Here is a 27,252-nt window from a genome sequence, read left to right on the forward strand (position 1 = left end):
TGGTAGTGACAGGGCCAGCCCACCCATGAGGCAAGATAAGGCAACTGCCTCAGCCAGCAGGATCCAGAGGGGCAGAGGATCTGGCCCCCAAGGATTTTACTGTCAGCTGCCATAGTGACAGTGATGGTTGTGGCACACTCCTTGAAGATGAGATCTGCCACCTCCTTGGCAGCCCTCTCCAATGCCACCTCTACAGTGGCCTCTCAGGGAAGAGGAGGTTGCTGCTGGTTTCCTCCCACCCCCAGGGAGGAGAAGGCAGAGGCTGCCTTCTGGAGTTACCTGGGATCTGCCCACCATGGTGGCCTTTGATTCCCACTTCAGCTGTCTGGTAAGGTTGTTTTGATTCCCCCTCCCCTCAAAACATGAGATCTACTGCTGAGATACTGCCCTTCCCTGTGTAGTGTAACCAGATGTCCTGGAAAACATATAATGTGCTGAAGGGAGGATTTCAGAAGCAGATTTTATCAGTAAATCACTCTGAGATGACAAGCAGAACCTGCCAACATTTATTTATTTGCTACTGCTCTGTGTGAATTTAATGTACTCCATTGCAATCTCTTCACAATAATCCTGTAATAGTAGGCCACTATTTATTTTCCCCATTTAACTGATGGGGAGGGGATGATGTTCAAGAGATAGTAATAGAGTCATATAGTAAATTCATAACAGAGCTTTGATTTGAACCAAGTTCATGCTTGACCATAGCAATGTCTTTCTAAAGCAGTTCATTAATATCAAGGATGAGCAAAACATATCAGTTTGATTTAGGTGCATTCTGTTCAAAACATTTCAGAAGAAACATTTGGCATGATGCAAAGGGTTTATTAAGAAATATGCTGGTTAGTAAGCAATATAAAATAGCAGAGTTCATTTCAAAAACTATCTATTTATGTGATGTCCTTTAAAATATGCTATGGAGAGATAGATGGGAAAGGCATAACCATAACCAGGAAAAGAAAAATACAATATGTGTCCAATTATTTTTTTCCTGCTAACTATTTGAAGTGGGTTAAAATAGGATGGCAAGTGTCTTTAGTACAGTAGAGAGCATCCCCCCCCTTCCACCAATATGGATCTAATTCATTGTTTTACTCGACTGATAAATTTATATTGACATAAACCATGTTACAGTTCAGTTGATGCTGCAATATCCTTGTGTGTTGTTCAAGTGGTAGATCTACTTTCTTACAACGCTTCTGAAAGTCAGTTGGTGAATTAAATGGGGAGGAATAATAAAAGCTGATCTTAGAGTACCTCAGAGACTTCTAGGGCAGGATCACAAGGCCACACGGATATGCACCAAGCTGTGTGGGGGCCATATCCTCACATTGTGATCCCATGCAGCTACATATCATATGAAATCAGTGAGGCCAATCGCTTTGGTCTTCCCCACACTGGTGGGAAGGAAGTTGGGAAAGATCTGATCAGTTCTGTTTACACAGTTGTGATATTCACCCACATCCATTACAGCCACATGAAATAACACAACACAGAAATAGCTCCATTGTGGTTCTCTCCTTCACACCAGATGAATACCCAGGAATGAAGTAAAAAAAAAAAAAAGGCATGGGGTGTGAAATTGAAGGACAGGGATCCAGAGCTCCCAAAGTTCTGCTGTTTCATTTTGCAGGGACAGCTACAAGGCTGTTAATTGAAAGGCTAGGCTAACCATATTAAAGACTGCAGAGACAGAATGCAGCAGAGACAGAAAGCAGAGGGAAGCCAATCTTAAATCATGTGTACATTGCAGCCAACAATGCAGCTTCTATATTCAAATGTTGATGATGGCAAATGCAAAACCCAGCTGTAGTCTCAATTGTGAGAGAATGGTCTCAGGAGCTTTTTACACAGCACAGTTGTATGACCTGAATTGGTAATTGAATTGTGATCCCTCTGAGCCTAGAATGCATTTCTTGTTTTAAAAATGGCTCCTTCTTCTTTCTATTTTACATTAACGACATTACTTATGTGTACAAATAATGCATAAGAGATTCTAAAAAATGCTCAGTGGGCATGGTGGGGAGCTGTCACTATTCCAAAAGGACCCTGTAAATCAACCTGGTTTCAGGAGATACTCAGCAGATGTCTGATTTATGCTTGCATAAAACAATAATAATAATATTCCAGTAGAACTAAAATATCTGAATCAAATGACTGAAATGGAATGATTGGGTTGGATTCAAACTTAGAGAAGTCCTACTGATTTAAGTCTCACTGATTTCAGTGGCTCTCCTCTAACCATAACTATGTCTGCCTCCAACCCAACTGACACCCTGCAATAAAGAGGAGAGACCACAAGCTTGATGAAGTATTGGTGACATAGGAAGGTAAGAGAAGATGGCCTATCTTTACAAAAGCATTCATAGAATAATAATAAAGCAATGGAAAAGAATCTGTAGGGGCTATTTCTAAAAGAGAGAAAAGGGGAGGGGGCTGATAGGCAAGGAGGAGCCAATACCATTTGCAAGTAAACGTGAAGACAGCTTCACGGAGCAGAGGTGAGGATATAATTGGCGATGTGCTTGACTGCCAACATCGTCTCCCTGCAGGTTGGCCTTATCTTCGATTCAGGGAGGATAAAGCCATATTTCCCAAGGTCACGAAGCTCAAAAGTGAATGCATTCTTAATGCCCTCGTCATAAGCCCAGTCAAGAGAGGAACCTGAACAAGGATCTGAAAAACAGGCAGACCAGAAGGCAGTATTAAAGACAACCCTGGCATGAAGGATGCAATAAAATAGGAAGGCTTCTTCTGATAGCAATAGTAGCCCATGTAGTGAGGCAGAGATGCAGAGGGCCCTCCTGAAACCAGCATTGCTGCAGATTACCCCAGACAAGGGCTGTGTAGGCAGAATGCAGGGACTCTGAGCAGCCCTGCCCTTGCAGCTGCCCTGCCCTGAGGAATAGACAGATCTTCCACTTGCAGCTTCTTATTCAGTCCCCCAAATTTCTGTATTTTTTTTAAACGCTCATGAAAATTTCCCAGTATTTTAGTGTGCACTTCTAAAAAAATACATTTTTGTATGCTGTTTTGACAAATATGAACATTTCTGCAAGCAGTTTTCCCCAATATAATGCATTTTTGCATGAAATTTATATACAGTTAATGTACAATTTACCACAATATACATGGTTTCCTACACATTAGTTGGGTTGAGAACCATATTGCAAAATTCAGAGAACTGTGAATTTTGAAAGGTGGCCGTGTTTCGTTTCACGTGTTGTTTTAAAAAGTGCGAAATAAGTAGGTTCATCTTTAAATGCATACAGAATTGAATACCTCCCTCCTCCCTACCTGCCCTCACACCATTCAGATAAGCTGCAGTGATGTCAGTGCAGCAATGCTCTATCCAATGACCCAATAGGGTCTGATAGAAGAGTTTTGGATATGATATCCCGCCTTTCACTCCCTTTAAGGAGTCTCAAAGCGGCTAACATTCTCCTTTCCCTTCCTCCCCCACAACAAACACTCTGTGAGGTGAGTGGGGCTGAGAGGCTTCAAAGAAGTGTGACTGGCCCAAGGTCACCCAGCAGCTGCATGTGGAGGAGCGGAGACGCGAACCCGGTTCCCCAGATTACGAGACTACCTCTCTTAACCACTACACCACACTGGCTCTAGGCTGGGCTAGAAGGCAGATCATCAGCATGTTGTCCCCCATCTGTTGAGATGACCCTTTGTGAAGCTGAGTATCACAGGAAGGCTACATAGAGGTCAGGCAAAACCGAACCATGAGTTATGTTGTTGTTTCAAAATATTGGATTTAATTAATTTGGTTTGCAAAAGTTTTCCTTGCATGTACACGTCCATAGAAAATAGAAACAAATACTTACAAATTGTAGTGGCAGTTGGTCCATAGGTATACTCTGTACCATAGAGGCCAGATAAAGCTTCTACTGCTTCCTTAGCTACTTTGTTCTGTAGTTAAAAGAGGGGGGGGGGGGAATTAGATTGTTCATGGAAAAATTCTTGAGATAGCCTAGAGTAGGGCACAAGGAGGTGTTGCACATGACTCTAGATCCAAGGCAGCTGATTAGGATTCCCATTGTTATCGAAAGATGGACAGACTGAGGTTTGCTACTTTCACAAGGAATTTAGGCTTCATTCCTCTGAATGAGAACAACTTGTTTTGTGCTTTTGAGACTTGTTTGTATTCAGTTGTTTCCCTTCTTGCAGGCACTGGCCCAAAGGACATTTCTGTATATTTACAGGCAAGCGACTGCGTATGCCTCTCCCCAGTCTCCTCCAACCTGACACCTTCCGTTTACTCAGTAGTGGCGCCCTCCCTGTGGAACACCCTCCCACCAGATGTCAAAGAGAACAACAATGTATCACAATATTTTAATATTCTTTTGGAAGCCGCCCGGAGTGGCTGGGGAAGCCCAGCCAGATGGGCGGGGTATAAATAATAAATTATTATTATTATTACTGCAACACGTGACCTCTTTGGGCCTATCTCAAGTCATCTCGTGTTGAGGACCAGAGTTGTACAATGCGGTTATTCCTGGCGTGCTGTTGGGTACTATTTTGCAATGTGTGATTCTGAGAATCATTGGGCTGCCTCCAGCTATATAAGGAAGCAATTTCTTTTCATAGCTTCTCACCCAGACATTCCTAATGGTAACTGATACTTGTTGGCATCTGGTTCTACTGGATAGGAGAACTACACAAAACTGTCTCTATAAAGGAAAGTACCCCATTTAAATGTAAGATGCGAGATGACTGCCAAAATGCAGACAACTTTAAAAGGTAAAGTTGTGTCAGTATGCACTTTGCCAGGAAGCTGAAGGGCATTGCCAGTCCCTGAGCCTCTTGGCTTCATCTCCTCTTTGTTGCCTCTTTCTGTTTAACTGTCCTCTTTTAGTGGGGAAAAGGGGAAGGAACCTCCATATTAAGTTAACATGAGGAGACCCCTGCTGAAAAAATCCAAAGGTCCATTTAGACCAGCAACCTGTTTTCACAGAGACCATCTGGATGCCTATAGGAAGTTTGCAAGCAGGAGTGCAACCTCTCCTAGCAGGTGTGGAGATAGGGCCTGTAGAAATGTAAAGTAAATGGACAGCTTTAGCTATGATGGCAATGAGAAGAGCAGGTATGTGCGTGTGTCTACTGAGGACATCCTATAGATAGACAGATAAAATAAAATAAAATAAAATAAAATAAATGAGGGCTTTTCAAAACATGGAACTGGGACTGGTTTCTTCTAAATTAAACTCTAGATTTTATTTTCGCAGTGGTCCCAGGGACACGAATCTGAGCATGAGGCAATGAGACCTTTCAAATATCAGATTCTATGGTTTAAAGTATAGCAGGTTTTTTGTAAAAGAAATGTAAACAGCAATTAATAGTGAGGAGATGAGTGCAAATTTAAGTTCCTCTGTTATAAGACACAAGAGGGCAGCATTGGTGTATCTACATTTCTATCACAAGTGTCTATGAAATTAGGAATGCTGGTTTTCCTACACAAGACTCATTTCCTGTGCAATGCTGGCAGGTGTCCAATTCTCTTTAGGGAACAAAACAACTACTAGGAATTACTAAGTCGTTTAGAAGGTGGGGGGACATCTCTATCTATGGTACCTTTTCCATTGTACTCATCAATATGGTTTCATATGCACCCTTGGGGAGAAAAAGCAATAGACTGGGTCAAGCTGACCTCTGCTGCAATTGAACATAATGGGGACCATAGCTAAGATCTAGACGGGGGTAGTCAACCTTTTTATACCTAATGCCCACTAATGCATCTTTCTTGATGGTAAAATTTCCTTACCGCCCACCAGTGCTCGATGGAAGGAAGATTCAGCTTGTGTTGTAGAACCCTCTACCATCCACCTAGAATCCTGAAACGCCCACTAGTGGGCGGTAGGGACCAGGTTGACAACACATGATCTAGACAGTCGAGGTTGTCTGTTTCTTGGCTCTAACCTTGCACTGAATTATTAGAAAAGATTAAATTTATACTAAAACACTCTGATATTTGCATCCAACTCCCCACAGCTGATGCTTGTTGTTGTTTAGTCGTTTAGTCGTGTCTGACTCTTCGTGACCCCATAGACCAGAGCACGCCAAGCACTCCTGTCTTCCACTGCCTCCCGCAGTTTGGTCAAAATGATGCTAGCTACCTTTGAATACTTTTCTGATGCACTTTGGGTCATATTTCACTACCTCTGCATAGCAATGCCTCAACATATTTGTTTACACCCAATGGCTTTGTGAATGATAAGAAGACGACTGTAATAATCTTTTTCTACATACCAGTTCATCATTATTGGGTGCTGTTTCATCCTTATAGGCATATGGAAACATCAATATCTGAGAATAGGAATGGAAGCTTAGGTATCCTCTGATGGAGGAAAGGTGCTCTCGGATGAAGCTTGTAACTGCTTTGATTTCTGGCTCAGATTCTGCCGAGGGACCGCAGTAAATCTGCGAACAAGGTTTATGCGATATACCTATGGCTGCAAGAAAAAGTTTTCAGATGAAGTATTTATAATTGGTGCCATTTATAGATTGCTTACTCGCTTGAAGAATAGTGAAGAAGATTGTGTTTCTTTCCAAATCAGGAAGGGACCTCACAATTTGCTTTTTGAGTCATGATTTCTTTGAAGTCAGTGCAGTCTGGTAATTCCTTCCACCAACAGCCTTCGCCAACATGGTGCCCTCTAGATGTTTGGGACTATAGCTCTCATTTGCCCCAGCCAGCACATCCTTCTTGTGTGCTGATGATGCTCCTTTGATGACATAAGGATAATCATTTGAAGAAAGAGTTTGCTATTGGTATATCTCAGGTGTAGGGAAACTTTGGTCCTCCAGATATTGGCGCATGTCAACTCCCAACTAGTGTTAGAAACTGAGATATGAAAGCTAGGAGCTAAATGGCACATAAAACCTAGGTTATGGGTGTAACAACAGAATGTCTAGGCACACTTTTTAAATAAATAGAATATAAAAGTGTAAATGAATGAACTGCAGCTAAAATATTATATTCATTTTTTTACACGGTCTAGTCCTTACCTGAAGACTGCAGAAAACAAACCCTGGCTTCCCCTGCCTGCCCCCCTAATATTCTTAGGAGGGTATCTTCTCTAGTCTTCAGAGAGTGGTGGAGGCAGAAAAAGGTCCTCCTTTCCTTCCACTCTGCGCTGTTATCGTTCCAATCCACAAAAAGGGCTCACCAGATGACCCGGGGAATTACAGAAATATCAGTCTGCTCTCAATAGTGGGGAAACTGTATGCCCGCTTCCTGCTGAGCAGACTTATCCAGTGGTCCGAAGAGAAAAAATTAATTGGGCCCGAACAAGCTGGATTCCGCCCAAAACAGTCAACAATTAATCATATTCTAATTTTACAGCATCTTGCCTGGAAATATTCCACCCCAAAGGGTGGCCAACTCTGTGTGGCATTCATTGACCTAAGGGCAGCATTCGATAGTATCCCCAGGAGCATCCTCTGGGAAAAACTCACCCGCTGGGGCATCGACAGAAGGCTTCTCTGGCTAATAATCAAACTTCATGAGAACTCAGCGGCTAGAGTGAGATTCACCCCGGAGGGTGATCTCACCAATTCAATTCCCATTAACAGAGGTGTCCGACAGGGTTGTATATTGGCTCCATTCCTGTTCAATTTGTTCATAAGCGACATGAGGACTCCCCTAATAGAGGCTCAAGAAAGGATTCATGCACCCCGCCTAGCACTTTATCGCTGCCCTTTGTTACTATATGCGGATGACGCAGTCATCCTTTCCTTTTCTAGAGTAGGTCTCAGAAGGGCCTTGAAAATTTTTGGATCATATTGTAACGCAAATTCCCTCACAATTAATTATGGGAAATCTAAGATACTAGTTTTCTCAAAGAGCCGGAAACTCCATAATTGGAAAATTGATGGGAGAGCCATCGAACAAGTCTATAAATTCCAATATTTGGGAGTTTGGTTACAACATAACCTTAGATGGAAGGCCCATGTAGCCTATGTTACAAATAGAGCCAAAGCTATCTCCTTGGCGATCTTGCGATTCTTCTTCACCGATGGGGCCCTTCATATCCCATCGGCGTTGAAAGTCTTCAAGGCCAAGGTGATTCCGACAATTGCTTATGCCATCTCAATTTGGGGGACTTTTGTCAATCTATCTCACCTAGAGGTTATTCAAAATCAGTTTTTAAGAGGGATATTGAAACTGCCCAACTGTGTAAGTAATACAGCGTTACGCATGGAACTTAACACTGTATCCCTGGAAAACGCTCTGTGGAAGCACATACTTTGTCATTGGTTATCTCTATGGCACAATCTCCCAAACTTGTACTTGATACAATGTATGTGGAGAGATGATTTCCAGAGCCCATGGGTAAAAAAATTACAGCTGAAAATTACAGCAATGGGAATCTCCCCATCCAAATTACTAGAGCAGGACATAGTTCCAGCTAAAAGAACAGTAACCTGTAAACTAGAGGAGATGGACTTGCAGCAGAAAATGGTCTTGGGCAACGGTACCTGCTCACCTCTAAACCTTGGTTTATTACCCCTCTTAAGGCTCCCAAACTATTTGAATTCCTTAACTTCTTCGGCTCATAGATATGCCTTTGTAAAGGCAAGATTCAACACCTTCCCATCAAACGTGCTGAGAAATAGATTCTCCAATGGACAGATATCGCTCTTATGTGATTGTAATTGTGGGGCACCGGAATCGTTGCATCACATAATTCTTGATTGTGCTTTTCACTTATCGGCCAGGAGCAAGTTTCTTGCTCAATATCTTAAGGGAATTGCTGATGATACAACTGAAGCCAAACTGAGATATCTATTAAATGATGATGACCCCCTAAGATCACTCATGGTTGCCAGATTCTTGATCAGCGTCCTATCCCTAAAGAAGAGAAACGGACTCTTGTGTGGCTCGGATAATCCCTTTAAACCATGATCTATGTTTTAGGATGTAATTAGGTATTATCACCATTGATGTCTTCTATTAATTTATGAGCAGTGGGCGATGTTTATGTTACAAATTTTGTAATGTATGATGTTGGTCTTTTGTTTTTGTTTTGCTTTGGTTCTTGTCAGTTTTTTGTAAGTTTTGGAGGTTTTAAATTTGGAGGTTCAAGTACATTATGGTGGTATGGGAAACTGTCATGTGATGGGCCAATGGCCGTAATAAAGATCAATCCAATCCAATCCAATCCTTCCACTCTGCTGTTTTAATCGGAAATCTTAGGAGCGGTACTGCGCCCAGAGTTCAGAAACTGCTTGTGCTAATGAAATTCCTTGTTGCAAAACGCGCCTAGAACAATGGGAGTTTTGAACGCTGCTCCCAACAAACCCAGCCAGAATGGCCAATGGCCAGGGATAATGGGGTTGTACTTCAGAACTATCTGGAGGAACAAAGGTTCCCAATAACTGGTATATAGCAAACAAATCTGTTGGATTTATCTAGTTTTATCATGGCTGCTCCATTAAGACAAAGCTTTAATTACATTTAGCACAGGGAGCCTGAGTAGGAGGAAAAGGATGAGGAGTACAGATGACCCATTGGCAGAGGCAGAGTCTGGGAGGAGACACCTGCCACTGCCTCTTCCACTTCTACGGATCCTCAGTTTGGAATTCAGCATGAAGTGGGAAAGGCGTAGGAGGTTAGTGGCCTATTCATAAGTAAGGCCACTTATTGAGGAAAAAGCTCCATATTTGGATTGGGAAATGGCTTCATTTGGTGTTCTGCTTCAGGTGGGGAAATGCCTCTGGCTCTCTCTTGCATGATGCAAAAGCCATTCCCAGAAATATATCACACGACCACAGATTAAATGTTCATTTTGGTGTTTTTTGCAAATTCCTTTTCTGAAAATAAGTAACACAGAAATCATGGGTGTAGCCAGGATTCTTGTTAGAGGGGCGCAGAACCTACATGATTGGTCAGTTAAGTATTTCTATTGTTTTACTTGATTGGGGGGGTATCTGTCCCCCCCCTGCCCTCGCTTGGCTACACTCATGACAGAAATGAGTGCTTAAGTTGTACAATTTTCCACTATATTTCTGGAAGTGACTTTTAGATTGTGGGAAAGTTCAAATAGAATGTGGAAATTGACAGTTAGAGCAGTGTTTCCCAACCTTTTGTGGGCAAAGGCACACTTGTTTCATGAAAAAAATCTCGAGGCACACCACCATTAGAAAATGTTTAAAAAATTAACTGTGTGCCTATATTGACTATATATAAAGTAACTCTCTTTAATAGGCATCAAATAAACACAAAAAAGTATTTTATAATTACTTTATTATGAAATAGGACGCACCTACTTTTTTTGGGGGGGGGAAATAAAGGAAAATTTTTTTCTCTTTATTTCCCCCCCCCAAACCAGGTCGGGGAACAGTGGGATGGCGGTGCTGCGCCTCCCCGCTGTCCCCCGAGCTTGTGGGGCTGGCCCATGTCTGCCTGGCGCGTGGGGCGCTCTGCTTCAGGGCGCCCCGCGCGTCAGGCGGCAGGCTACAGTCCGCAGCATGGGGAACCCTCTGTTTCAGGGCGCCCCACGCACCCCTGGGTGCGCAAGGCTTGCCAACACGAACGCGGAGCACGGGGCGTCCTCCGAAGGGCGCCCCGTGCTCCGCACTGCCAGCTGCCGCCCGCAAGCCTTGCGCTCCTGGGGGGAGATCCCCCGGTGCGCAAGGCTGGCCAACACCAGCGCGGAGCACGGGGCGTCCTCCAAAGGGCGCCCCGTGCTCCGTGCTGCCGGCTTCCACCCGCAAGCCTTGCGCTCGGGGGGGGAGATCCCCCGGGTGCGCAAGGCTGGCCAACACCAGGGCGGAGCACGGGGCGTCCTCCGAAGGGCGCCCCGTGCTCCGCGCTGCCAGCTGCCGCCCGCAAGCCTTGCGCTCTCGGGGGGAGATCCCCCGGGTGCGCAAGGCTGGCTGACACCAGCGCAGAGCACAGGGCGTCCTCCGAAGGGCGCCCCGTGCTCCGCGCTGCCAGCTGCCACCTGCAAGCCTTGCGCTCTCGGGGGGAGATCCCCCGGGTGTGCAAGGCTTGCCGACACCAGCGCGGAGCACGGGGCGTCCTCCGAAGGGCGCCCCGTGCTCCGTGCTGCCAGCTGCCGCCCGCAAGCCTTGCGCTCTTGGGGGGAGATCCCCCGGGTGCGCAAGGCTGGCCAACACCAGCGCGGAGCACGGGGCGTCCTCCAAAGGGCGCCCCGTGCTCCGTGCTGCCTGCTTCCGCCCGCAAGCCTTGCGCTCTCGGGGGGAGATCCCCCGGGTGCGCAAGGCTTGCCGACACCAGCGCGGAGCACGGGGCGTCCTCCGAAGGGTGCCCCGTGCTCCGCGCTACCAGCTGCTGCCCGCAAGCCTTGCGCTCCTGGGGGGAGATCCCCCGGGTGCGCAAGGCTGGCCAACACCAGCGCGGAGCACGGGGCGGCCTCCGAAGGGTGCCCCGTGCTCCGTGCTGCCGGCTGCCGCCCGCAAGCCTTGCGCTCCCGCCGCCCGCCTCGCCCGCCTCCCTCCCACGGCACACCAGGCAACGTCTCGCAGCACACTAGTGTGCCGCGGAACACCGGTTGGGAAACACGGAGTTAGAGAAATGTTGAGTCTCAGTTAATGTCGCTCTTTGGCATATTATACTTACTGCCCCATTTAGCTTTGAAATTCCTGTTCAAGTCAACACCAGGACAATCACTGTTAGAGGTATTCGCACGATTCTTTCTCCACATGCGATCCTGTGAGACAAAATGATAGAGATCTATTCTTGCTCCTTTGGGAACATTTTTTTTGTATAGTGCATCATAAGGATTGGGCCCATATGCCCTGCCTTTGGGCCTCAGTTTCTTCCTCATCGCCAGCTCATGGTCCTACCTTATAGCTGTTAGACATAACATATATGTGATCTACATGCGCAGTGGACTGATCACCTTTCGTTTCCCCCTCTGATTTTGCCAGGTAAAAATTACTGGGCTTTTGGACCTACATTTATTGCTGAAATGTGTATATACACTGCTAACACATTCCACTTGAAATGTGGAAATGATGACAGGAGAAGAACAATTCTACTGCGTGTTGAAATTTACAAATTTATGTATGTATCTATTTATAATACAGTGGTACCTCAGGTTACGTACGCTTCAGGTTACAGACTCAACTAACCCAGAAATAGTGCTTCAGGTTAAGAACTTTGCTTCAGGATGAGGACAGAAATTGTGCTCCAGCGGCGTGGCAGCAGCAGCAGCAGGCCCCATTAGCTAAAGTGGTGCTTCAGGTTAAGAACAGTTTCAGGTTAAGAATGGACCTCTGGAACGAATTAAGTACTTAACCCAAGGTACCACTGTATTTTTTTACCTGCCTTTCGCTGTGAGGTCCCAGGCCAAGTGACTATAATATAGCATTACAAAGGACGACAAAGGAATCTCTATAATATAACATTACAAAGGACGACAAAGGAATCTCTAGGCTGCCAAGGCTCATGTCACAATTAGCTAGTTCATGTCACAATTAGCTGAGAATGAGTGAACCTTTAACTTCTTGTTTCCAACTATGGCAGCTGCCTTAGTAAGTCCAAGGAGTCAGTAGGCTGATGGACCAACCACTTGCTTAGCAATCTCAAGATATTTTTCTTCTCTCTCCTTCCTCACAATTGTTGTAACACAGCTGATTCCCAAAGGTAAAGAGAGCACCGACTCTGAGTAAAGGGAAGATACCTGGTATAGGCATTTGGGGGTGTGGACAGGAGCTGTGATTGAGGGCATCAAGGGGATACAACAAAATACAGTAGGACAAATATTGAAGGCTGTTCACCAACACTTTCAATATATGATATCATAGCTCCTTTGACAGCGCAGGCATTGGAGACATGAACACTCGCGTTTGGACTCCCCATGAATAACCTACAACACAGTCCTATACATTACTTCAAGGCAAGTCCCATTGAGCTCATTGGGACTTGTGTCTAAGTAAGTTGCTATGGGATTGTAGCCATTCCATAAAATATTATGTTCTACCACATGGGCCAGTCCTCTCCCCTTCTTTCGGTGTCACCTTAATAAATATTTTTTAAAATAAATTTATTAATGCAGTAATAATGGATAGAAATAATAACATTCAATTCAGCACACTACTAAAGAGGGGGGAAATGTGGCCATTACTTCAGTCCATGTCCAGACGTAGCCATCAATGTTGAATACGGGAAGGATGTAGAAGTTCAAATTGTTCAAGAGCTTGAACATGACCTTGTCCGTTTCATAGGTTCTGACAGCCTGCAAGAAAAAAACCCCAACATTTTGTGAAATTATACAAATGCACTATTTAGTTGTCAACAAGCTGAGAAGGTTAGAATCCTTCAGGATTTTTTTATTTTTAAAGCAGATTTTTCACCTTTAGGATTTCGGAGCTTAAGGGTAAAATAAAATAAACAATAGAACTACTTAAAAACTAAAACACCTCTTCTCCCCACTAGGGCTGCAATCCTATACACAGCTGCCATGACGTTCGCTCCACTGAAGTCACTGGGAGTTACCGTATTTTTTGCTCTATAAGACGCACCAGACCATAAGACGCACCTAGTTTTTGGAAGAAGAAAACAAGAAAAAAATTATTCTGAATCCCAGAAACCAGGACAGCCAGCGGGATTGCAGTGCAGCGATTCCGCTGGCTGTCCTGGCTTTTTGCTTAGCCGTGCACAGCCTCTCCCAGGCAAAGGGAGCCTTCATCCCCTGCCTGGGAGAGGCTGCGTGTGGCTAAGGCTCCCCCAAGAGCCGCGCTCCGTTTAAAGAGCACGCGGAGCATGTGTGCGGCTCTTGGGGGCTTTTCCCAGAGGAGGGAGAAGGGCAGCCCTTCTCCCTCCTTGGGGAAAAGCCCCCAAGAGCCGCACACATGCTCCACGCAGCTCTTTAAAGGGAGTGCTGAGCAGAGCCTCCCGCCTGTATTTTCTCCATTAGATGCACACCCATTTCCCCTTACTTTTTAGGAGGGGAAAAGTGTGTCTTATAGAGTGAAAAATACGGTACTTAGACACATATAGGATGGTACTATGAAGCTGTCATTTTAACTTGCTGCTTTTGATGGCTGGAGGTGTGGGTTAGGGTGTAATACAGACTCCTCTCTGTTAGCTTTGCTTGAGAAGTGCCACCAATGGGTGCATAGTTCTGCTGTGATGGATGAGCAACCTCTGACCAGACAGCTGGTAGCTAGCAAAACAGGGCATTTTGTTGGGCTGCTGGAAACTTTGTATCTACAACACCACTCAGCCATGAAGCTCACTGGGCGACCTTGGGCCAGTCACCTTCTCTTAGCTTAACCTTCCTCACAGGGTTGTTGTGAAGATGTAATGGGGAGCAGGAGACCCATGTACACCACTTTAAGCTCAGTGGAAGACAAAAGTACTGTAGTCTGTAAATGTAATAAATAAATAAAGTACTGTTTAGCCAACCTGCTTCACAAACCATTGGCAGAAAGCAGGTGAGATCCACTCGCGTGCATGAATGCCGCAGTCCATAAAGATGACCTTCTTTTTTCCACTCTCCTTCCCAACCTGTTAAGCAGGAAATATTAATCTTTGAAACATCTTTATCCTGTGTATACTATGTGCAGAATCCACAGTCCTAGCATTCAGTTCAATGGGAGGGTGCATCCCACGGGAAATATGTTTTGGAGAAAAAAAATAAGTGGATCTACAGGGAATAGAACTCGGACATCATAAAACTGTTCCATGGTCCAACAGAGCAAGTGCAAACAACTTTAACAACTAATCCAGAATGTGGCAGCTAGATTTGTGACTGGGAGTGGCCGCCAAGATCATATAACACGGGTCCTGAAAGACCTACATTGGCTCCCAGTACATTTCACTGAGCCCAATTCAAAGTGTTAGTGCTGACCTTGAAAGCCTAAATCAGGGGTCAGCAAACTTTCAGCAGGGGGCCAGTCCACTGTCACTCAGACCTTGTGGGGGGCAAGACTATATTTTGAAAAAAATAATAATGAACAAATTCCTATGCCCCACAAATAACCCAGAGATGCATATTAAATAAAAGCACACCTTATACTCATGTAAAAACACCAGGCAAGCCCCACAAATAACCTAGAGATACATTTTAAATAAAAGGACACATTCTACTCATGTAAAAACATGCTGATTCCTGGACCATCTGTGGGCTGGATAGAAGGCGATTGGGCCGGATCCGGCCCCCAGGCCTTAATTTGTCTACCCATGCCCTAAATGGCCTCAGCCCAGTATACCTGAAGGAGCGCCTCCACCCTCATCGTTCAGCCCAGACACTGAAGTCCAGCTCCGAGGGCCTTCTGGCGGTTCCCTCACTGTGAGAAGTGAGGTTACAGGGAACCAGGCAGAGGGCCTTCTTGGCAGTGGCGCCCACCCTGTGAAACGCCCTCCCGTCAGATGTCAAGGAAGTAAACAACTATTTGACTTTTAGAAGACATCTGAAGGCAGCCTGGTTTAGGGAAGTTTTTACTGTCTGATGTTTTGTTGTATTTTTAATATTTTGTTGGAAGCCGCCCAGAGTGGCTGGGGAAACCCAGCCAGATCAGTGGGATATCTGGGCTGTAGCCTCCTCACTTTGGCGATGCTCATTTTTCTGTGGTCACTTTCTCCAGTTGTAAATCTAAATTATTTATAGCACTTGAGTCAGAATGAGACTCTCACCTTAAGCAGGTACATGGGACGATCCTCATAAGTTTTTCCAATCTGAACTCGCGAGACCAGTTTCGGGTATTTTTTAGCCATTCTTTCAGTCCATGCAACAATCTAAGAAAACACGGTTGTTATAAAACACTGGCATACGTCCGATTAAAATGTCATGGAGGTGAAAAATGATCTACTTATCATCCCGATTATATATGTAGCTTAAGGGAGAGGAACCACCCCTCAGAACATGGTACCTTTTCCCATTCATTGTATCTTGTGTAGCTGTGCTTCTCGCGGAAATGTCTCCCACCATCAAATTGTTTTTCGATCTCTTCTTGTAGATTATGGAATAAAATTCTGTGGTGGGAAAAAGGACACAGACACGTTTAGTTCAAGCACATAGCCCCTCCCTCCCCAGGAGAAGGAGATTCTCTGTGGCTCCTCTGGTTTAATCGCTTCGTCCACATCCTGAAATCAAACAAAGCTTACACATATGTCAGTGCATGTAACAAGGTAGCTAGCAGCAAACAGTTACTTCCCTTGGAAGAATTCAACTCCATTGAATTACTTCTGAACAGATTGTGCCGTAAATAACCAACTAAATGCATAAATAAAACTGCCACATACTCATGAAGCTGTGCCACTTCTGACACTAATGTTGTTGTTGTTGTCATTTACTGAATTTATATACCGCCCTATACCCAGAGGTCTCAGGGTGGTTCACAGAACAAAATCAAAATATAAAACCACAAAAATATAATCAAAATAAAAACTACAACCCAATAACCCCTCCCCCCAAAAACCACATTTTAAAAGGGCATCAGATGTAGGATATTTATGCTAAAGGTATTTTATTCAACTCAGCATTGTGAGGTGAGAAAATAAAGTGTGTTTAATTGATTACTAACTTCCCACCTTTCCAATGTCCACTGGGGGGCAGTCAATGAATATAAGCTATGTTTTGATTAAATCAGTGGCAAACGTCTATGTCCCTAGATTTTGCCCAGCGTTAAGGTTTGCAGTTTTTGCAACACTACCTCCCAAGAACCTCAGATACGACACAACCTTGATAGCAGAAAGTGAGGAGGAATTAAAAAACATTTTAATGAGGGTGAAAGAGGAGAGCACAAAATATGGTCTGAAGCTCAACATCAAAAAAACTAAGATCATGGCCACTGGTCCCATCACCTCCTGGCAAATAGAAGGGGAAGAAATGGAGGTAGTCAGAGATTTTACTTTCTTGGGTTCCATGATAACTGCAGATGGTGACAGCAGTCACGAAATTAAAAAGACGCCTGCTTCTTGGGAGAAAAGCAATGACAAACCTAGACAGCATCTTAAAAAGGAGCCGACAAAGGTCTGTATAGTTAAAGCTATGGTTTTCCCAGTAGTGATGTAAGGAAGTGAGAGCTGGACCACAAAGAAGGCTGATCACTGAAGAATTGATGCTTTTGAATTATGGTGCTGGAGGAGACTCTTGAGAGTTCCATGGAGTGCAAGATCAAACCTATCCATTCCTAAGGAAATCAGCCCTGAGTGCTCACTGGAAGGACAGATCCTGAAGCCGAGGCTCCAATACTTTGGCCACCTCATGAGAAGAGAAGACTCCCTGGAAAAGACCCTGATATTGGGAAAGATTGAGGGCACAAGGAGAAGGGGATGACAGAAGACGAGATGGTTGGATAGTGTTCTCGAAGCTATCAACATGAGTTTGACCAAACTGTGAGAGGCAGTGGAAGACAGGAGGGCCTGGCATGCTCTGGTCCGTGGGGTCATGAAGAGTCAGACACGACTAAATGACTAAACAACAACAACCTCCCAAAAGACAATTCAACTCTATTCCATAAATCTATGCTGGCAATCTACTTGGAAAAGTATTAGTGGAAGGAAGATATGGATTAAAGCCCAGAAGATTACATATGAAAACTGTACACTTATGGTGGCAGAGAAGATAAAACTCAAAAACTCATCTTACTAAATAATAATAAAAATAATAATGAATGGGACCCCCTTAAGGAGACAGCAAGACTTTCATTTAATAGCGCTGACAACCAGCAGTTTGACGAGTATGCATCAGACAATAATGGAAGCTGGACTTTAATGTAATATATGCATTTCTATATATAAATACTTTGATCTGATTATACAATGGGCATTTTTTGTCTTTTAAAAAAATTGTTCTTTTTTGATTTACTGGAGAATTCTCTTCTAAAGGAGTTTAATTCTGTTTTCATTACCTTCACATCTTAAGTTAAATTGCTGCTACAATTTTAAGTACTGTAAATAGTTCCCCTCAAATCACAGCCAGAGCTGTGGGACAGGGATGGCTGTGAGGTAGAAGAAAGTGGTTTACATTATCCAGCCTCCTGTTCCCAAGGTTGATGATGGTAGCAATGAGTAGCAGTCAATGGCTTCCTGGTCACATCAGTAGAAGCAATCAGAAATCTCATGATGAGTGGAAATTCAGATATTGTGAGAGTAAAGGAAAATGGAAAATTGAAAGATGCAGAATTTCACGTAACATTTGAATTAAAGACTTGGGTAAGGTCTCGTCCCATGTGGCTTAGCGTCAGCTGAGCAGCCAGTCCAGCTCCTTGGGTGAATATGAGTTAGGAAAAAGAAAAGACCTCTGTGCTTTCCTCTCCATGTTTTCTGATTTAAGCATAACTTCTCAGTGTCAGTAAATATTGAGTTAAATTGTGACCTGGTTAAATTCCAAGTTTGGTGACTACCTCTTTCTTGTTGTTTGCAGCATTATATGATACAAATACTCCACAATCATCACAAACTAGCATTATGTAGTATACATACCCGTATTGTATTCCATTCTGCTCCAGTTTTGTCTGTACAAAGCTTGTCTGATCTGAACCAACGCGAAAATCCACATCTGTTCCAACAACAACATGATGGATTGAACTAGGATGCCAAATGTCAAGCTGTGTAGGAAAAATTCAGTAATGTTTGTCTTTAAGAAAGTGTGCATTCTCAGGTATATGGGTTGTTAAAGACTTTCCCAGACATTGGATTGAAATAAAATATTCTTTCCCCTTCTTTGCATGTTTTAATTGTCTCTATGACAGCATAGGCATAGAAGAGTAGGAAAGAACACATTTATTAAGAAGCAAGTTGCTTTGGGCAAAATAAAAATAAAAATAAAAATCCCATTGAAAGATCAGACGGCTACCAAAAAGGAAGATTCAGGTAATGGGAAGGGCAAGTCCTTCATGTATTTTCTTGTCCATTCTAAACGTTAGTGCATGAATATAATAATGTTTCCATATATTCTTTTTAAAAAGTCCATATGTTCTTCTCAAAAATCTTCCCTGCAACTGTTATTGCCAAAAATTCACCAAATGGAAGTCAGCCTGAATATTTGATACTTATAACTGACATCCAATGATACTTGCTTTCAATATTTGATATTTTAAATAGTTGATGCATTTGAGTGTATCAAAGAGCTGATAGGCAATTCTATTTATTAAGTGTTTTATAATTGTATGGTTATGATGCTTCTTATTTGATACCTACCAATATGAAAACAATAAAGAGCTGCCATTGAGACTAAGGCACTCATGTTTTTGAATTCTGAGATAGAAATTCATGTTTCAGAATTTCACACTCAAAATGAAGCGGGTGAATGTTGAGTATTTTGCTTAAGCAAAGGAGATTTTGTAAGCTACGGGGCATTGTCTCTTAATTTGTTCCCTGATCTTGCATTGAGAAAGAATGTGCATATTTGAGATGAAAACCCATTGCTAAAACCTGTGGAGAAAAATATAAAAATGAAAAACATGTGGAAGAAGAATCTCACCTGAACTGTGGAGGCCAGGTCCTTTAGAAAGTCCACTTGGTTTTCATTCTGAAGTTTCACCCGAAATACTTTCTCACTTCAATAAGAATGAAACATATTTCTAGAGGGAAAATTGCCATTAAACTAAGCCACATCCTGCCCTTTCCCCCCCAATATTTGGTTCTTTGAGGCTAGGGACTATTTCGTGTGTGGCTGCACAGCTCACATTCATTTCAACTGGACTTACAAACAATGCGCTGGATTGTGTGCTCTCCAACTGCTGCAACCAGTAAGGGAGCAAGCAAATTCACAATAAGCTGCCTTAAAGCATGGAAGTTAAATTAAATTAAACTGGAATAAAGTTATACCAGGTCCAAGCCCCGCTCAGAAGTCCTGCTCTTTCTGCTCTGCCTAAGCCTAGTAGAGGGAAAACAAGCCCTAAAATAATGTTCCATGCTGGGTTGTCATGTGACTGAGGTGAACAGGATCCAGCCTAAGTCCCCACCATCTTGCCCCTTCCATGTCCCTTTTTGGGGACTTATACCAGCCCCAGCTAAGCACTGGTTGAGCCAGAATGAGCAAATTATGCTGGCATATCTTTGGCTGAGCTGGCATTGGGAACTTCATGCTGACCAAGCCAGGAATTAGCCAGCTGAGGTGGTGATCTGCTGCATCCTAAGCTATTCATCCTGGTGGATCTCGCCCCCCTAAGTCTACTAAGCAAAGAAACCAACTTATGGCAACTTTTCCTTTTGGAGATTTCCCACAATGAGAAACTTCTACCTGTCAAAGCGACGAGTGAGAACAACAGCCTGAGGTGCCACGAGGAGACCCAAGAATAAAAGGATGAACCTCATGATTCTGCTTTGGCCACAATCTCTCATTCCTGCGTGTTATATATATATAAAGCAGGTGACTTCCTCTGGGTTATTTTTTAAAAGCTTATTCGTTTTTTAAAAAAACAGTATAGTTTTGGCTTACAAGGAAACTCAGATTTTGACATCTGAGCGATGAAGATAAGATTGTGTGTGCATGTTTAGTAATGTGCTGTGAAAGTAACAGCGCCCTAGGGTTCTTCAGTGCACACAATTCTGTACATATTTGCTCAAAATTAGTGGTTAGAGAGTTGGCCTAGGATTAGGGAGACCAAATTGAAGATTGATGCTAAATACTTACTGAAATAATGGGTGGGTGGGTGTTTTACTGCTTTGAGGGTGTTTTTTATATCAAGCGGTGTATACATTTTATGAAATAAAGAAATAAATGAATTACTCATTTTCTTGGGAATCTGATGCAGGATTACCAGTAGGAATCAGTTTGCACCCATGTTTTGCTTGTATATATTTTTTTGTAGTAATTAACCAGCACAAATATACCATAAATCTGCTGTGCTCTGTTACCCATAGAAATCTACACTTTGTGGAATATTGCTGCATATGTATTTATCAGCACTTGGGTAAGTCAACGCACATAATAGCAGGGTATGGGCGGATATATCACTTTTGATTTCTCTCAGTTTCTCCTTTGTTTTACAATTTGAAGTATAGTTCTCCACATTTCTACCTCACTTTGCTTTTTAAAAAAAGTACTCATAAAGGTTCACCTGAATTTTAGAGCAAATTCCTCCTAATATACGCTTTTGCATGCAATTTTGCCTAATTCACACATTTGTTTTTAAAGAAATTTCTCTTTATATAATGTATTTTTCTATGTTATTTTCACAAATGTATGCATTAAATACACTTTTTCCTGATATAGGCACGTTTGTACACATTACTTGGGTGGAGAGTTTTATTGCAAAACTTGGAGGTGTGTTGAGTTGAAAAGGATGACTATGTTTCAATTCACATCTTGTTTTGGGAAGTGTGAATGAGGCAAGCTCACCTTTAAATGTGAACTGAATTGAATTCCCTTCACATCCCTGTTTAACAGTATTAACTGATCATGCCACAAACTTTCACAGAGTCCACTTCATCAGATGCCTCAAGCGTTGCCTGAGTTTCTGTTGAGCATGGTTGTTTTGGGATGGGAGAAAGCCATTTCCCGTTCCTGAGGAAAATAATAATAATAATAATAATAATAATAATAATAATAATAATAATAATAATAATATCTTTATTGTCATTGCCCCCTCTCAGGGACAACGAAATTACTTGGCTGCTCCATCCACCCAGATAGGGCACTCCACTCAAAATCAGAACAACTATAAAAACACTAATTAAAACAATATAATATAATACAGCAAGGAAGATTAGATGACTTTCAAAGTCCAGGTTTCCCATTCAGGGCCGAGATCGCTCTGGAGAAGAAGCTGTTCTTGAGACGGCTCGTTCTTGTCATCATCGTCCTGTATCTCCGTCCCGATGGCAGGAGCTCAAAGAGACAGTGACCAGGATGCGATGGATCTTTTACTATGTCCAGTGCCTTCCTATGGCACCTTGTGGCATAAATCTGCTCTAAGGTGGAGAGTGGGCAGCCAACAATGCTCTCTGCTGCCTTAACAACTCTGCACAACGCCATCCTGTCCTGGGTAGTACAGCTTCCGTACCACACACATAAGCCATAAGTGAGCACGCTCTCAATGGCACAGTGATAGAAGGCAAGCAGCAGTTTCTGTGGAAGATGGTTTTTCCTTAGGATTCTTAAAAAGTACAGTCTCTGCTGTGCCTTCTTCACAAGCCCCCTTGTGTTGACACTCCAGGACAGATCCTCTTGTAATTCAATACCCAAAAATCTGAACGTTGTTACCCTCTCCACACAGACCCCATCAATCAAAAGTGGCTGGACATTGCTCTTCTGTCTCCTGAAGTCCACCACAAGCTCCTTTGTCTTTCTTGTATTTATGAGCAAGTTGTTAGCTCTGCACCACTCTGTCAGCCGCTCCACCTCATCTCTATAGTCCGTTTCACCCTCCTTTCAGAGATGAGCCCAATCACGGTTGTGTCATCTGCAAATTTGACAACCCTATTACTAGGGTGAGCAGCGGCACAATCGTACGTGTAGAGAATATAAAGGAGCGGACTAAGTACGCATCCCTGTGGTGTTCCTGTGTTAGTCTTAAGTGTATTAGAGGTATAAGGGCCCAACCAAACCCTCTGGGTGCGGTCTGACAGAAAGGCCGATATCCACCCACAAAGTGATAATGGGAGCCCCAGATCTTCCAGTTTAGACACCAGACGTTGTGGTAGAATGGTATTAAATGCCGAGCTGAAATCTAAAAAAAGCAGTCTGGCATAACCCCCCCGCTGCTCCAAATGTGCAAGAACGGCATGGAGGGCAATCGCCACAGCGTCCTCTGTCGATCTTTGGAATGTGTCCAGTCCCTCTGGTAAACAGGCAATGACATAATTTCGTACCAGCTTTTCAAAGCACTTCATGATTATAGGTGTGAGTGCTACTGGACGAAAGTCATTCAGATCTTCCGGGTTAGATTTTTTTGCTATTGGAACGATAGTAGAGGACTTTAGGCAGGATGGAACAATAGCCTGGGCTAGGGATCGATTTAAAATCGCAGTGAAAACTCCTGCTAGTTGATCTGCACAGTCTCTCAGTACCCTTCCAGCTACCCCATCTGGCCCTGTGGCCTTCCTTGGGTTGATTCCCTTCAGCACCTTCCTCATCTCTTCTTTTTCCACAGAGACTACCACATTCCTTTGTACTGATGATGACGATGGTGGTGATGGTGGCAAAGCCTTCACAGGGAGTGGTGGTGGTGGTGGTGGTGGTAAAGCCTCAGCAGGTGTTGCTGCAGATGTTACTTCAAAACGGGCAAAAAAGGCATTCAGATCCTCTGCGAGGGATGCCCCTCCCTCGTCTGCCAGGGAATCCTTGGATTTATACCCTGTTAATTCTTGTACGCCTTGCCACACCTGCCTGGTGTTGTTGCTTTGTAGATGATTCTCCAGCCACTGTCTATACGCCTCCTTTGCTACACGGATACCTCTCTTTAGATCCGCTCTAGCTAAGCTGTACAACGACTTATCTCCACTTCTGAAAGCAGTATTTCTTGCCTTTAGCAACCCCTGGACCTCCCTTGTCATCCAGGGCTTCCTGTTTGGGTAGATCTTTATCCGGCGCCTCTGTGTTACATTGTCAGTGCAGAACCTGATATAGTCCAACACTTGCTCAGTATGAGTCTCTAGATCCTGTTGGGCAAATACCTCCCAGTCGGTGTCATGAAAACAGTCTTGTAGTTGTTGGGATGCTTCAGCTGGCCATATTGTAATATCCCTCTTTATAGCTGGAGTCCGTTTCCTCAATGGAATATATTCAGGAGTCAGGAGCAGGGACACATGATCAGATTGGCCTAGATGTGCCAGTGGTTCAGCCTTATAGGCCTGTTTGACATTTGTATACAGCCTGTCCAGAGTCCTTTCTCCCCTGGTTGCACACTTTATGTGTTGATAGAATTTGGGTAGGGCCACTTTCAAATCTGCCTGGTTAAAATCCCCACATACAAGAAATGCAGCCTCGGGGTACTTGCCTTGTTGTCTGCTATTGGCATCATGCAGAAGACCCATTGCCTCATTGGTGTTCGCATCAGGTGCAATGTATACTATAGTTATCAATACTACTGTAAATTCTCGGGGGATATATATTGGTCTGCATTTAAGCGTCATAAATTCCACCGTTGGGGAGCAATGACTAGCTATCACAGCGTGGTTTGTGCACCAGCTATTATTTACGTATGCACACAAACCCCCCCCCCTCCTTTTACCAGAGTCCTCTGTTCTATCATGGCGGAACACTGTATAGCCTGTTAGTTCTATGGCTGAGTCAGGAGTAATTGGTGTCAGCCAAGTTTCTGTAAGCAGCAGGAGACAGCATTCACTCACAGTTTTCTCAGTTGCTATCCACAATCTCCACTCCTCCAGCTTATTCACCAAAGATCTCACATTCGCATAGAAAATGCTGGGAAGCGGCATTGTGAGCTGGGAGCAAGCCCTACCCACACACACAGGGCGGGATAGCCCCTGCGCCATTGGGGGGTCCTCAGTTGCATCATCCCTGGCCGACCAATCTGGATGGTCCGGGGGTGTGGTGCGGGCTATTTAAACTGCCTGTGGCTGAGGACTTGCCCCCTTTAGGCATTGGAGTATTCGGTTGAAGGGGAGGGGAGGTAGTGGCCATCACCTACCTCTCCCAATTCAAGGATATTCCGTTATTTTTTTAAAAAAAAAAACACACAAAAAACCAAGGATATTCCGTTAAAGGAATCTGAGGGGCGTGGTCTCTGTCCAAAGCCCCAGACGGGGGGCTAGGGCCATGGCAGACCCCTAGTAGTGACCCTGGGGAAGTTCCTAGTTGATGTGCATCAGCAAGACTCCCCCTACTGGTGGTTAACCCTTCCAAAACTTCCTGCAGACGGGCAGGAGTCAGATACAGTGGTGCCTCGCAAGACGAAATTAATTCGTTCCATGAATTTTTTCGTCTAGCGAATTTTTCATCTTGCGAAGCACGAAATCCCATAGGAATGCATTGAAAATCAATTAATGCGTTCCTATGGTCAAAAAAAGTCCAAACAAAGCCAAATTTGGTACAACAAGAGTTTATTAAGTGCTCTTTAAAGTCACACATACTGTAAAGAGCATTTCAAAATTCAAACCCAGAATTTTTTTTAAAAAACAGCAGAGTGGCCCAATGGTCACAGAAAATCATAAAAATGCAGGGGGGAAAATCACAAGCTTCCAGATTCTTGCAAACCCCTCCCCAACTGTTCCCCCAGCCACCCAGCACACAGAAATTCAAATCCAGAATTTTTTTAAAAAAACAGCAAAGTGGCCCAATGGTCACAGAAAATCATAATGCAGAAAAAAACACACAAGCTTCCAGATTCTTGCAAACCCCTCCCCAACACCAAGTCCTTGAATTCCAAACACCCCAACCCAAAATCCACCCCCCCAAAAAAAAGTTTTAAAAGCTTAACTTACTAAATGGCTGCAAAAGAAGTTTTGGAAAAGCTTCAAAAATCACCAAAGTCTTTAAAAACCTCAAAAAAGGCTACTATGTACACTGCGTTCTATGAGTTGCTCCTCAAAGTCAAGTCGCAACTGTATTAATGGTGTTAAGAAAAAGGAAACAAACTTGCAAGACATTTTCGTCTTGCGAAGCAAGCCCATAGGGAAATTCGTCTTGCGAAGCAGCTCAAAAAACGGAAAACCCTTTCGTCTAGCGAGTTTTTCGTCTTGCGAGGCATTCGTCTTGCGGGGCACCACTGTATACTCTAAGCCAATACCACTCACATTCTGTAACCAATAAAGTTGTGGCCTTTTTCACCCATTAGCCCAAAATACTGTTTCATGTGTCTTTATTCCAACATCCCGGGAGGGTTTGGGACCTTGTCACACAATGGGCTGATGCTGACGGTAAGCGGTAAGGCCAGAGGGACATGCATTGCAAAAAGTACAGACAGCAACAAATGCTATACTAACAGTAACCATTCACAAAGCAGTGTTGATGATAACACAAGCATCCCGACAATTGTAAGCCCATTCTTTTGCTTAGAGACTAGCCTGTTTGTCCTTAAGTGGAATAGAGAAGGGTATTGCTAGCCATTGGCATCATAGTGGAGGGAAAACTTAATATTATTATTATTGGGTCCTGTGATACTGTTGCCTGAGAAAATATGGGAAGGCACCTGAATTTGCTGCAGTGCCTGGTTCCTCTACTATGTGGCCTTTTGTTGCTGGTGAGTAGCCATGTTAGGCTAGGGGATCGCAATACGTACTTGCTTACTGGCTTGTTTTCAGGAACTATTAGCTAAATAATTGTTGTGGTTGCAAATTTGTTCTTTAGCTAGTTGTGTTTTTTTTTTTTGTTTATGTAAAGCACAGGCTCCACAGCTCACTAACCCCTGCCTGTTGAGCAATTCTATCAACTACAATGCACAATCCATTTCTCTAAAATAGTCCTAACTACAGTGGGATATTTTGGAGTAAATAGATTACACATTGCAGTTGGACAGACCACTGTTACACCAGCTGCGGTGGCCTCCTATCCCTAGCAAATGGGAACAAAACATTTCTGTTGAGCGATACTAAGCAAACCCCTGTGATGAAATAAAAGTGTGTCAGTTTGCATTGGGCTGCCTTCCTGCAATGTAGCTGCATAAGCCCTTATGGTACTGCACGGGGGTAACAGACGGGGTCTGAAAGCTATTGACTGCCTGTGTGCCATTCCTGCTATAGATATTTCATTTTGTGATACTCATACACGGATACGGGAGCAAAGGATTTCATAGGTCCATTAACAAAGTGTGGAGAAGGCTTTCTGAATCTTTGTTGGACCCAAAATAACCCACAGCAGAAAAATAATGATGCATCAAGCTTTCTTTAATGGTTCTGGAATGCTATTTTAGTACAGATGCTCAAGGACATACATGGCGATATGTTTAACAGCAATCAGAGTTTCTTCACAAGTTGGCTTTATCTGAGATTCAGGAAGAGCAAAGCCATATCGGCCTGTGTCCCGAAGTTCAAAAGTGAAGGAATACTTGATGCCCTCATCATAAGCCCAGTCATCAGAACCACCAGCAGCAGGGTCTGCAAGGATGAAGAAGGAAAAAATGTTTGGTGAGCTAAAGCACTGGCAAATGCAGCTGAACTTCATGAGTTTAAAACACTATGCCCTGGTATGCACCTGTGGTTTACCACAAATGTGCGAGCCTGTGGACTCAGGGAGAGTAGATTGCACTCACTTTGCTCTTCCCCCTGTTCTGCTACTGCTGCACTGCTCCGAGCTAAGTCATGGTTTGGCTTAGTGTGTTGTCTAGACCTGGGCTCATGGATTATTATATTCTAGACAAACCATGAGCTGCAGGAGAGGTTTCTTCTTGATTTGCAGCTCATGATTTACCATGAGGACCCAA

The 27,252-nt window shown here is 43.7% G+C and overlaps 2 protein-coding genes across 2 annotated transcripts in view; both read right to left on the bottom strand.

Moving 5' to 3' along the window:
- Positions 1 to 801: 801 nt before the first annotated feature.
- LOC309369853 (mast cell carboxypeptidase A-like) lies at positions 802 to 20,289 on the bottom strand. Its single transcript, XM_081911246.1, has 11 exons — positions 20,169 to 20,289; positions 19,407 to 19,482; positions 18,407 to 18,531; positions 15,850 to 15,952; positions 15,614 to 15,715; positions 14,384 to 14,485; positions 13,101 to 13,211; positions 11,591 to 11,681; positions 6,253 to 6,455; positions 3,831 to 3,915; positions 802 to 2,673 (listed from the first exon to the last, which is right to left on the bottom strand). Exons 1-11 carry the CDS (start codon positions 20,267 to 20,269, stop codon positions 2,486 to 2,488), a joined length of 1,287 nt encoding a protein of 428 aa, XP_081767372.1. The 5' UTR covers positions 20,270 to 20,289; the 3' UTR covers positions 802 to 2,485.
- A 6,409-nt stretch (positions 20,290 to 26,698) lies between these two features.
- The window catches only part of LOC309369855 (carboxypeptidase B-like), a 61,912-nt gene continuing 61,358 nt past the window's right edge, over positions 26,699 to 27,252 (bottom strand). The window contains exon 12 of the mRNA XM_081911248.1: positions 26,699 to 26,926. Within this exon, the coding sequence (XP_081767374.1) occupies positions 26,739 to 26,926 (188 nt within the window). The 3' untranslated portion in view covers positions 26,699 to 26,738. The remainder of the gene's footprint in view (positions 26,927 to 27,252) is intronic.

This window comes from Podarcis melisellensis (genome assembly GCF_964234715.1).
Source record: "Podarcis melisellensis genome assembly, chromosome: 5".
NCBI lineage: Eukaryota > Metazoa > Chordata > Lepidosauria > Squamata > Lacertidae > Podarcis > Podarcis melisellensis.